At 37.6% G+C, this 10480-nt stretch overlaps 1 protein-coding gene across 2 annotated transcripts; it reads left to right on the top strand.

Annotated features, from left to right (window-relative positions):
- Positions 1-1301: 1301 nt before the first annotated feature.
- LOC148871259 (stearoyl-[acyl-carrier-protein] 9-desaturase, chloroplastic-like) lies at positions 1302-9222 on the top strand. Of its 2 annotated transcripts, none has more exons than XM_088973583.1 (5): positions 1302-1497; positions 1979-2143; positions 7413-7917; positions 8367-8946; positions 9035-9222. In XM_088973583.1, the coding sequence occupies exons 2-4, from the start codon at positions 2007-2009 to the stop codon at positions 8925-8927; spliced, it is 1203 nt and encodes a 400-aa protein (XP_088829709.1). In that variant the 5' UTR covers positions 1302-1497; positions 1979-2006; the 3' UTR covers positions 8928-8946; positions 9035-9222. The 2 variants fall into 2 exon arrangements, with proteins under 2 accessions (XP_088829709.1, XP_088829710.1); XM_088973584.1 differs by having other exon boundaries at positions 1312-1497; positions 1984-2143.
- The last annotated feature ends 1258 nt before the right edge of the window (positions 9223-10480 follow it).

Raw genomic sequence — 10480 nt, 5'->3', positions numbered from 1 at the left:
GGATAAGTGTATTTACCCATGTTCTTTTATTTTCCATGTAAATAAGGCAATGACTATTTTAGTCATAAAAATCCATTATTAAAATGGTCATTTTTGTCCCATTCAAGTATGATTTTCAAAACCGGACCAGATTGGACGATCAGATCAGAAAAATTGGGAACCAGTTAGTGACCAGTTTCGATTTTCCCCAAAACCGGAATTTCTTCAAAAACCATTGATTTTGGTCAACAAACCGTTGACCCGGGCGTTTAACAATTCGAACCATTCGAACAATTTTGACCTTTTTTTATTTTATTTTTTACTTTTTGTCAGAATGGGCCGACCGTTCAATTCAAATGATCGGACCATTTGACTTGGTAACCGGACCCTTGATCAATTCGGTCTCTAGGTCGGTTTTAAAATTCATTTATTTAAGTGTTGGCAACTTTCCCACCTAACATGGGTGATTAGTTAGTGTCAACATATATTTTGCTAGGCCAGCAATTACGGGTAACATGCTAACATGGGTGATTACTTAGGTTGAGTTTTTACTTGATTTAGGAGTCTTAATGCATGCACACCAGTCTTTAAATAATGGTTTTTAAGGCTTTGTTTACTTTTGGGTAAGTAAGTTATTTGTCCGTATAAGTATATTTATCCATCTTCTTTTATTTTCGATGTAAATAAGGCAATGACCATTTTAATTATAAAAATCCATTATTAAAATGATCATTTTTGTCCCATTCAATGAAAAAAAAATACCCCTAAGAGAGATCAAGAATCAAAGAATAAAAAAAAAAGAAATTCACTCTTATGCAAATTGATATATTGGAAAAAATTATTAGTTCAATGAAATAGGAGCTACTACCACGATACCACCCACGTGTAAAGTTATAGGTTGAGTTTTTAGTTGGTTTAGGAGAGGTTTAAATGCATATACACCAGCTTTTAGATAATAGTGTTTTAAGAGAGAGAGAAAGATAACCAAATAATGAATAAACCAAAAAAAGGCTTCCTCTTCCGTATACTGGATATATTGGAAAAACTCTTTTTTTTTTCATGAATAAAGAGCGACAACAATTACTTGGAACTCCAGGCGACAGTACGTTCCAACTACACACAGAACTTTTCCCGTACTTCTATGTTTTTATTCATACGGAGCTGTTGTCAATGCATGTCTGCATTAGTGGTGACTGGACCCATCTAGCTATTTCCTTTTTTTTCTTAATAATATAGCTTCTTTTATGACTTATTAAATAATAATAATAATAATAATAATAATAATAATAATAATACGATTTCTATAAAATGAGCCCACATACTCACGTAGGTGTACGTACCCAGATAGAGAGAGAGAGAGAACGCAGATCTCTTGCCCACCCTCGATCCATTCATGGTGCTAGTTTCAGTCTAAAGCATTCGATCCTTCTCCTTCATTCCATTAGAGAGACGAGGAAAGCTCTCTCCTTTAGTCACTCTTCTCTCTCAGGAGGCCATCATTATCAGCCAGCGTATCAGGTACTTGATCTTTCTTTCTCTCTCACACACACCAAAGACAAAGACAGACGGACCACTGACGAGCCTATATCTCAATACGAGCAATTGAAATCTGGGCTTTGTTAGGATGCCACTCTGCAATATGCGGCCAACTTTGCTTCTGAGTTCTGAGAGACCCGACACTTGAAAGGCAGATGTACCCACCTCACCTGGCTGCATCTTTGTGTTGTGGGTGTCGTCAGATAGACGTAGACATACTGTCTCTGTTTTAAAACCCGATCTGAAACCGAATGACAGGTTTTTAGGTGAACGGTTCGAGTATCCGGTTCAAATGAAGGGTTCATTCAGACAAAAAATTTAAAAATTTAAAATAAAATATACTAAAAAATCAGAACCAATCGCGTGATTTATTCAAAAACATCGCATATTGTGTTCGTTTTTGTATTAATTGTATCTGCTTCTCTTAAGCTCTCTAATTCTTTTTGTCTCGTTTGGACGAAAGCGAAGAAAAGCGGAGAAGAGGAAGGAAGATGACTCTGAAGTTCAGAAGTCCCTTGTCCGTTCAATCTCAGAAGTTTCCATCTTTCGGTCTTCCACCTCCGGCCAATCTCAAATGCCCCGTTCCCAAGGTTTACATGCCTTCCAGCCTTCGCTCCCCCGGCAGCAAGTGAGTACTTGTTTTTTCATTTTCGCTGTCGCCGTCTTCCTCTTTTCCCGGAATAATAGGACGATGCATCGTCATTTTAGTAGTATTTGTACACTTCTTTTCCTTGTCCGTGTGGGTTTATTTATTGTCTCGTACCGTCCTACATTAATACTCTCTTAGTACGTAGGGGTGCAAAATGTAAATGGATGGAATTATTTGGTCGAATTCTGGATCGGATCGAACATAAACAGTGTTGGATTATATTCTAGTCAGGGTATATTCAAATTCATATCCATCATCCGTTTGCATCCATATTAGTACGTGTTTGATTCTGTGGGTAGATGGGGTATTTATTGTTTCAAATGTTTATTTTAAAAATTTTACTTTTTTATTTTTTACCTCTTATTAACACCTATACCACATAAATATTTTATTTCAAGAAATTAGCGCATTGGGAAAAACAAGAATTCGACATGCCTAATGCACATAAATCTAAATGTTTTATATTTTTAGTGTTTATTTGAAAAACGTTGAAATTTCATGCACAATAAATATTTATGTGCAACAAAACAAACATAGCCTTAATTTCCATTTAGGGATGGCAATTTTCCCCATCCCCAATGGGACCTCACTTCCTCGACCTGATGGGGGCGGGGATGGGGATTCTTTTGGCGGGGCGAGGACGGGGACAGGGATTAGTAGGAATCCCTGATCGGGGTTGGGGTTGAGGGTGGGGACCTGCCTTGACCCCGATTATGTATATATATTATATTATTTATATTATATATATATATATCAAAACATATTTAAAAAATTATTTATAATTTATAATTTTTATTTATTTTAAGTAAATTTATTTAAAAAAAATACTATTATCTAAAAAAACTTCGGGGATTTGAGTCCCTACGGGGAATCCATCCCCATCGGCGATTGAGGATGGAGGAAAAATTTTATCTCCGGCGGGGATTGAGAACGGGGACGGGAGTTACTTTCATAATCGGGGTCGGTGACGAGGAATATGACCCCGGCCCCAAACCTGCCCCATTGCCATTACTATTTCCATTGTTTAGTTTCTTACATTCAACTTTCTATTTTATAGTTTTTTGGACTTTTACCTTTATTTTTTTCAATAAAAATAAACTCATTATTCCATCACCATCGGTGCCCTACACAAGCAATAATTGAAATTAATAGTAAATAATAAAGGCTGATAAATAAATATAAATTAACAAAAATATTAGAAAATAATATGAATTAATCATACTTGGCTTTGAGCTTTATTTTAGGATCAGGCTTGAACTTGGGCTTGGACATTGTCTATTAATAACGGGTAATCCCATCCTATGAATAGGTCGTTTTATAGGGTCGCAATTGAGCGGGCTTGGATGGGTTTAAGCTCAACCTAGGCTCAACCCTAAGAATTGGGCCTGAGGCCTGAACTTGAGGTCAAACCTAAATTGTTCAACATAGGCCCAACCTGAACTTAAACTTTATGCATTTGGGTTGGGTTTGGCCGACACTTGTCAATCAGTTTACATTAAAATTTAACATAAACATATGTATATATGTATTGCATATATACATATATGTATAATTAATCAAAATATATATATATATATATATGTATATATATATATGTGTGTGTTTGTGTATGCATATATCTGTACATTAGTATATAGGCTTGGCTCGAGTTAGGATAAGGTTGGGCTGAGCCTGGGCCCAACTCAAAAAACTAAAAAAAGGCCCGAACCTTTTAGGTCCAGGCCCAAACCAAAGACTGAAAACCAAATCTCCAACCTGTATAAAATTGGGAGCTGCGTAGGTCCAGATTCAGGCTGGAGAGATAGTGTGACTCAAATCCACATCTCTTCTGGACAAACCCATTTACGTGACAACTGAGCCACCACTCAATTGGTGGAATTGATTTTAATTTGTACCATAAGACCAAGACTTACCACGTTGGAACACGAGATTTTTGTTGGCAGGGGATTCCGATTCGATTTTTTTTTCTTCCGTTTCCCGCCTTAATGTTGCAACATGTTGGAAGGGATTTTTATTGGTAGGGGATCTGGCCAATTCGGTTTCTTTTTTCCTTCCTTTTCCAGCCTTAATATAATTGAGGAAGTGGGTGGATTTTTCTTTTTGGGTAAAATGGACAGACCTACGACAGAGAGATACCCTGTATTTTCCGATTCCTAATTAAGAAACTGTTCCACCGTTAAAATGTTGAACCTCTATTAAGAATCATTTGTGTTATCATTTGGAAGGAATATAAATATAAATATGTAGAGTGTAAAATCTTGTATTTTATATTATTTTATATATATTTATATTGTGCATATTTGTATTCCTACTTCCTTCCAAATTTAGGCTGAGTGGAAAATGTTTAATGCATGGGATAATGGTTGTTTATTTCAAAAGTACCTTATCAAGTTTTTAAAAAGAAATCCCTCCCCCCACAACAAAACAACTTGGTTGGGGAATTCCTTCCATCCAAGAGAAGTGTTTTAGTAAAATGCAGATTATAGGATAGGTTTGAAACCTTGAACCATTTGCCCTCTCCTGTATGCATCTCTAAAACCCAAGTCATTATCTTCTTTATTAGACTTGGTTGACGAGATCATGGATACCAAACCCTTTCTCTTGAGATGCTATAGGGTTATGTTGTCTGACTTTTGAATGGACATTTTCATAAATTTACCCTCACTATCAAGCCCTTTAGTGGGATGCACAACATAGTGTTGGAATCTGAAAATATAGGGTAGCCATCTGGCAAATGAAAATTTTGGAGATATCATTTCTTGTTACCACCATTGTAGCACAAATCAAAGACCCCTGATGAAATTGATTAAAACACTGGTGTGTTTTAAATTTCATTGGATGGTCTGGTCTTCAGTTTGTCTTGATAGTGGTTATAGGATATGTGATCTTTGGATCTAAGGCTGTGTTTGGAAATGATGTAAATATAGTGTAAATCCCGGTTCAGGGTAAATTTGCATTCTGTTTACTTTTGCTTATGTTTGGTAACATTACATTTTTGCATTGACAAATGATAGATCAATGCATATTTATATTGATAATAAGATGTAAACATATGTCAATAAAAAAAAAGTAAATTTGCATTCAATTGAGTTTTTGATAAAAAAAAAAGGTATATGCTTTATTGGAATTCGTGTTTGTATACATTACAACTAAAAGTTTGTTTGATAAGAAGGTAAATTTTCCGGTGTAAAACTAACCCAACTTTGCAATTTATATGAACCCTTTTACACTCTACATATTTGCACTCACACTTATTTGTATCGTTTCCAAACCCAACCTAAGTGACACTACCCTCAAATTATAGAATAGGTTTTTGTATTTTACCTAGATTCTGATTGATGTCTATTGTGGCACACCTGTCATGTATAAAAGTGTAATATGGGCCATGTCATGTGGCACGCAAGCCTTGGCCAGTCATGCTAGTATGCAATGGCTAATAAAAAATACATAGGACCCACACCTTTTACAGTGGGGCTCATGAATTTATCATTGGTTCCATAGCCTACTGAACAGGTAACCCGAATTCTTCAAAAGGAAAGCTTGACATGACTTAGGACCCAAGCCCAGGTGGGCCCATGTCGTTTTAGGCATGGTGGCATGACTTTTTTTAGAAAATTGAAAAAAAAATAATGGAAAGGTTAAAATAAAATAACAAGATAGAACAAAAATTACAATAAAATTGAAAAAATAATAAAATAAAATTAGAAAAAAAAATACAATAAAATTGGAATAAAGTAATATAATAAAATTGAAAATAATATATATATATTACACCCATGCCAACACGTCATGCATATAAAGCTTTAAAAACTGTGTAGGCTGTTTTTTTCCATACAAGCAAACTTTTCCCATATTGTCTCTCTGAGTTTCGTGTTCGTGCATTTTCATTTGTAAGACGAATTTTATTAAAACAAAGGTGGAGAGAACATAGACGAAATCATGGGGAAAATGCAGAATTTCTCAAAAGCTAACCTACGGCTAAAGAAACATCACAGCCAGTATCTCTGGAATGTCAGCTATTTAGTATAGTTCAGCTTTCTGGGAGATGCCTCTGTTTGTGTGTTTTCATCTGTAAGACAAAACTCTTTACTAAAACAACCAAAGTTGAGGGAAGCACAGAAATGATAGAAAGATACACATGATGCCCAATTATAGGAGCACGCATCATTTCTCAAAAGCTAACCCATGGCTAAAAGGAACACGACTGAACTTCTCTGGAACATCGAGTATACAGAACAGTTATTACTTCCATCCCCTATCTTGCTGAATTATCCCACTAGTGAATTGGCAGATCTCCACATCTGGATGAATGAGATAGAATTTGAGTTCATCAATATCTCCATAACAACTTCACTCCCTTGGAAATAGTTGATTCTATCGAGAGGATGAGTGATAGAAATTGGGAAGTCTCCACATTATTGCTAAACATAGAATAAGTAGGGGTTATGCTCAATGCTGCTTAATCCTCAGTAGCCATAGGAATAGGTATGTACTCACTGCAAACAGCCCCTTCACCCTAGAATCACCACAAAACTGATGTTTACACATCAAACAACATCACCAATAGTAATCGACACCCAGAAACATATTACCACTAAACAGAATCAAATAGATTACAAGTTGTAACAAACTATCACCACACATAGTCAACCCAGGTCAAGTCTGTATTTTGTAATCACCATAAATTCAATTTCCCCCTTGACATAAAAGGAAAGAAGCACTTAAAGATATGTAATGAACTTCCAGATCTGAAAAAGCTTAAAATAATTAATCAGAAACCTTGCTGCACAGCTTCTATCAACACAGAAGAGTTCTCCATCACATGCCTTGGCACACAAACACACCGCACACACCCCGGCAGTTAACAAAATCCCACCATCTTTCTTCCAGTCACCTATCAAATAAGGAAGTCCAAGAGAGAAAAGAAGAAAAGAAGTTTCATCAATCAATATCCCTACTCTGATACCATGTAATCAGACCTGTAATTCTGTAAGAAAGGAGAAAAGAGAGGAAAAGAGAGAAAAGGAGAAGAGACGACAAAATAGAAGAGAATCTTAGTGGGAGTGGAGGTGCCCACTCTACCATTTTATTAGGGGGACCTAAATAGAGATAAATTGATAAGAATGCACATATGCCTCTACTTACACATACTACAACAGTACACTTTTCTTCTATGTGTCTCGTGGCTTATATTTGCTCCTAGTTATCTATTACAAGTTTCTAAACTAGCTATTTCTGGTCAATTAAGGGAAATTGAAAACCTGAAGAAGCCTTTCGGCTCTCCCCGTGAGATAGATATTCGGGTAACTCACTCCATGCCACCAGAAAAGATTGAGATATTTAAATCCATGGAGGATTGGGCAGAGAAGAACATCTTGGTACACCTAAAGCCTGTTGAGAAGTCTTGGCAACCACAGGATTTTCTACCAGACTCTTCATCAGAGGGATTCTATGAACAAGTCAAAGCATTGAGGGAGCGATCAAAGGAGATTCCTGATGATTACCTTGTTGTCATGGTTGGCGATATGATTACAGAAGAAGCCCTTCCTACCTACCAAACATTCCTTAATTCCCTAGATGGTGTTCGCGATGAAACCGGCGCAAGCCCCACTTCTTGGGCAGTGTGGATCAGGGAATGGACTGCTGAAGAAAATAGGCATGGGGACCTGCTCAACAAGTATCTCTACTTGACTGGACGAGTTGATATGAAGCAAATTGAGAAGACAATTCAATATCTGATTGGTTCAGGAATGGTAAGATTGTTTCTATGAACTCATGCTTTTTTTTTCTTCATTTTTTTGTTAGCTAGCACCTAGCATTGTAGTTAAATCTTCATTGTGTTCATCAAAAAACTTTTTAGGATATGCATGTGTCAATAAGTGGAGCTAGTTCCTTTTCATCTTGGCTTAGTTCTATATCTAATTGGACCAGGACTGGTTTTAGTTGTTCTAAACCAATTAAGATCCGGATTGGTTCTGGGTTTGTTACTGCAGACGCTATAGGATCTGGCTCAGAACTGACCTGCTCACAACTTTGGTTCAGGTCAACCTGTTGACCCATCTGATTCATTTTAATGGGTTACAGACTTACAGATCATTAATTTTCTTACCTGTTGATCCAGAGAAAACCAGCAAAGAGGTTTTTCACTCTATGAAATTATCCCACCTTTCTAAGGCTCATCTTTTCCTCAACATTTTCATAGGATATAAGGACAGAGAACAACCCCTATCTTGGGTTCATCTACACATCATTCCAGGAGAGAGCCACCTTCATCTCTCATGGCAACACTGCCAGGCTTGCCAAGAAGCATGGGGACCTGAAGCTGGCCCAGATATGTGGGACTATTGCTGCTGATGAGAAGCGCCATGAGACCGCTTACACCAACATTGTAGGGAAGCTTTTTGAGATTGACCCAGAGGGTTCTGTCTTGGCTTTAGAAAATATGATGAGAAAGAAAATCCTGATGCCTGCCCACCTGATGTATGATGGAAGGGATGACAATCTTTTTAATCATTTTTCAGCTGTTGCACAGAGACTGGGGGTCTACACAGCAAAAGACTATGCTGATATATTGGAATTTTTGGTCAGTAGATGGAATGTGGAGAAGTTGACAGGTCTTTCTGGTGAGGGAAAGAAAGCTCAGGATTATGTGTGTGGTTTGGCTCCAAAAATTAGGAGGCTGGAGGAGAGAGCCCAATGCCGAGCCAAACAAGCTCTTTCACTTCCTTTCAGCTGGGTTTTTGATAGAGACGTGAAGCTTTAGGTGCAGCATGGAAGCAAAGGTCAATTCCACTCTCTTGCCAAACTCCTCTTTAATTGCATTTTCATTTTAATTCTATTGATTTCTTCCTTTTGTCATGGATGATGTAGGTCTGCATTTCTTTTCCTCTGAGAGCTCTATGAGGATGCTATGGCGTATGCAGCAGGGGTGTCAAGTCTATGTTATGATACATGTTTCTTATAAATTATAATACATGCTCCAGCCCTCACTAGGGCTATCATTCTATCTTTTTCTATCTCACTACCATCAATAACACCAGCTGATTGATTACCACTTCTATGATGCCGACTGGTTATCAATTTTTTTAGGTCCTATTGGCTTTCCAGTGAGATTATACAAGAATAAAGCTGTGTTTGGTTTGAAAGAAAAGGAAGGGAATGGAAGAGAAATCCTCTCCTTTAATTGAATTAACTTCCCTTCCTTGTCTTTCAAACCAAACACAGCCTAATCGATTGTCATATTGCTTAATTATTTGCGTTTTATTTAGGGTTTCTATGTTTTAGTATTAGATATGAATACATGATTGCTTTAGATTTTGTTCAAAATTTCTTGGTACTTTAGTACTTTAGTTCGAGTATCAATTTAGTGCCCTAACTTTAAAATGCGATAAACTACTCAAACTTTAGAAATAGGACAATCTAGTACCTCCCTTAACTGTCATGGGAAAAAGACACACAGGTGCTCCATTATTGTTGATAAAGCAACAACTGTGTAAGAAATGCCCTTAATCAACCCCGGTTTTCCTTTTTCTTTCTTCGCTATTCATCACCGTTTATGACAAGAAACAGAGGAGTTGCAGCGGCGAAACAACTCTATTACTATCATTCGTCTATCCCCTTTTGGCACAAACCCAATCGATACCCAACCCCATTCTATTCCCCATCGATCCCCCTTAGTATTCCACTGTTTTCAAGCTCTCTCATTACATCTGCCCCATCCTCAGTAGCTTCAGCATTCGAACAGGAAAGATCGACGCAGCAGCCATACAGATATCACCGGTTGAAGAAACTCAATCCTGCATCTCCCACGAGGTTATATATTATTGGAGGCAAACGGCCAAGCAAAAACTGGTCGAACCTCCTCTGTTTTTTCTTTTTTTCTGTATACATCATCCATGGAGTAGATTTGGTCGCAGCAGTTGTTGCTGGAGCTCCCTTTCATAACCAGCTAGCGTAGCTCACTCTTAGCGTTTCTACCCCTGTTCGAAGACAAATAGAACGCGCCAGAAATCCAGCCGGAGCTTTCTCCTCTGATTCTTTCATTTTCTTTCTCCTATATTTCACTGCTATTGGAGCTCGAAGGAGGGAGAGAGAGTCAATAGAGTTGGCGAGGGGATTTCCCAATACCAACTCCGGTAAGCTCTCGTCATCGACTCAGCTCTGTAACAGCCAGTTTCTCATAGTGTGGGTCATTGGCTCGCGGCCGGATGCCATCCAAGCTGGTTCTACTCAACGTGTATTTCCTCCATGCACAGACGTTTGCAACCAGTTCGTCCATGCCGTCCAAGCTGGTTCATATTAAGCGATGGTTAATCC

Source organism: Nelumbo lutea, chromosome 2, assembly GCF_056320005.1.
Source record: "Nelumbo lutea isolate HS-2025 chromosome 2, American lotus-T2T, whole genome shotgun sequence".
NCBI classification, from domain to species: Eukaryota; Viridiplantae; Streptophyta; class Magnoliopsida; order Proteales; family Nelumbonaceae; genus Nelumbo; species Nelumbo lutea.
The sequence above is the reverse complement of the archived record's forward strand: the minus strand, read 5'-3'. Positions and strand labels throughout refer to the sequence as shown.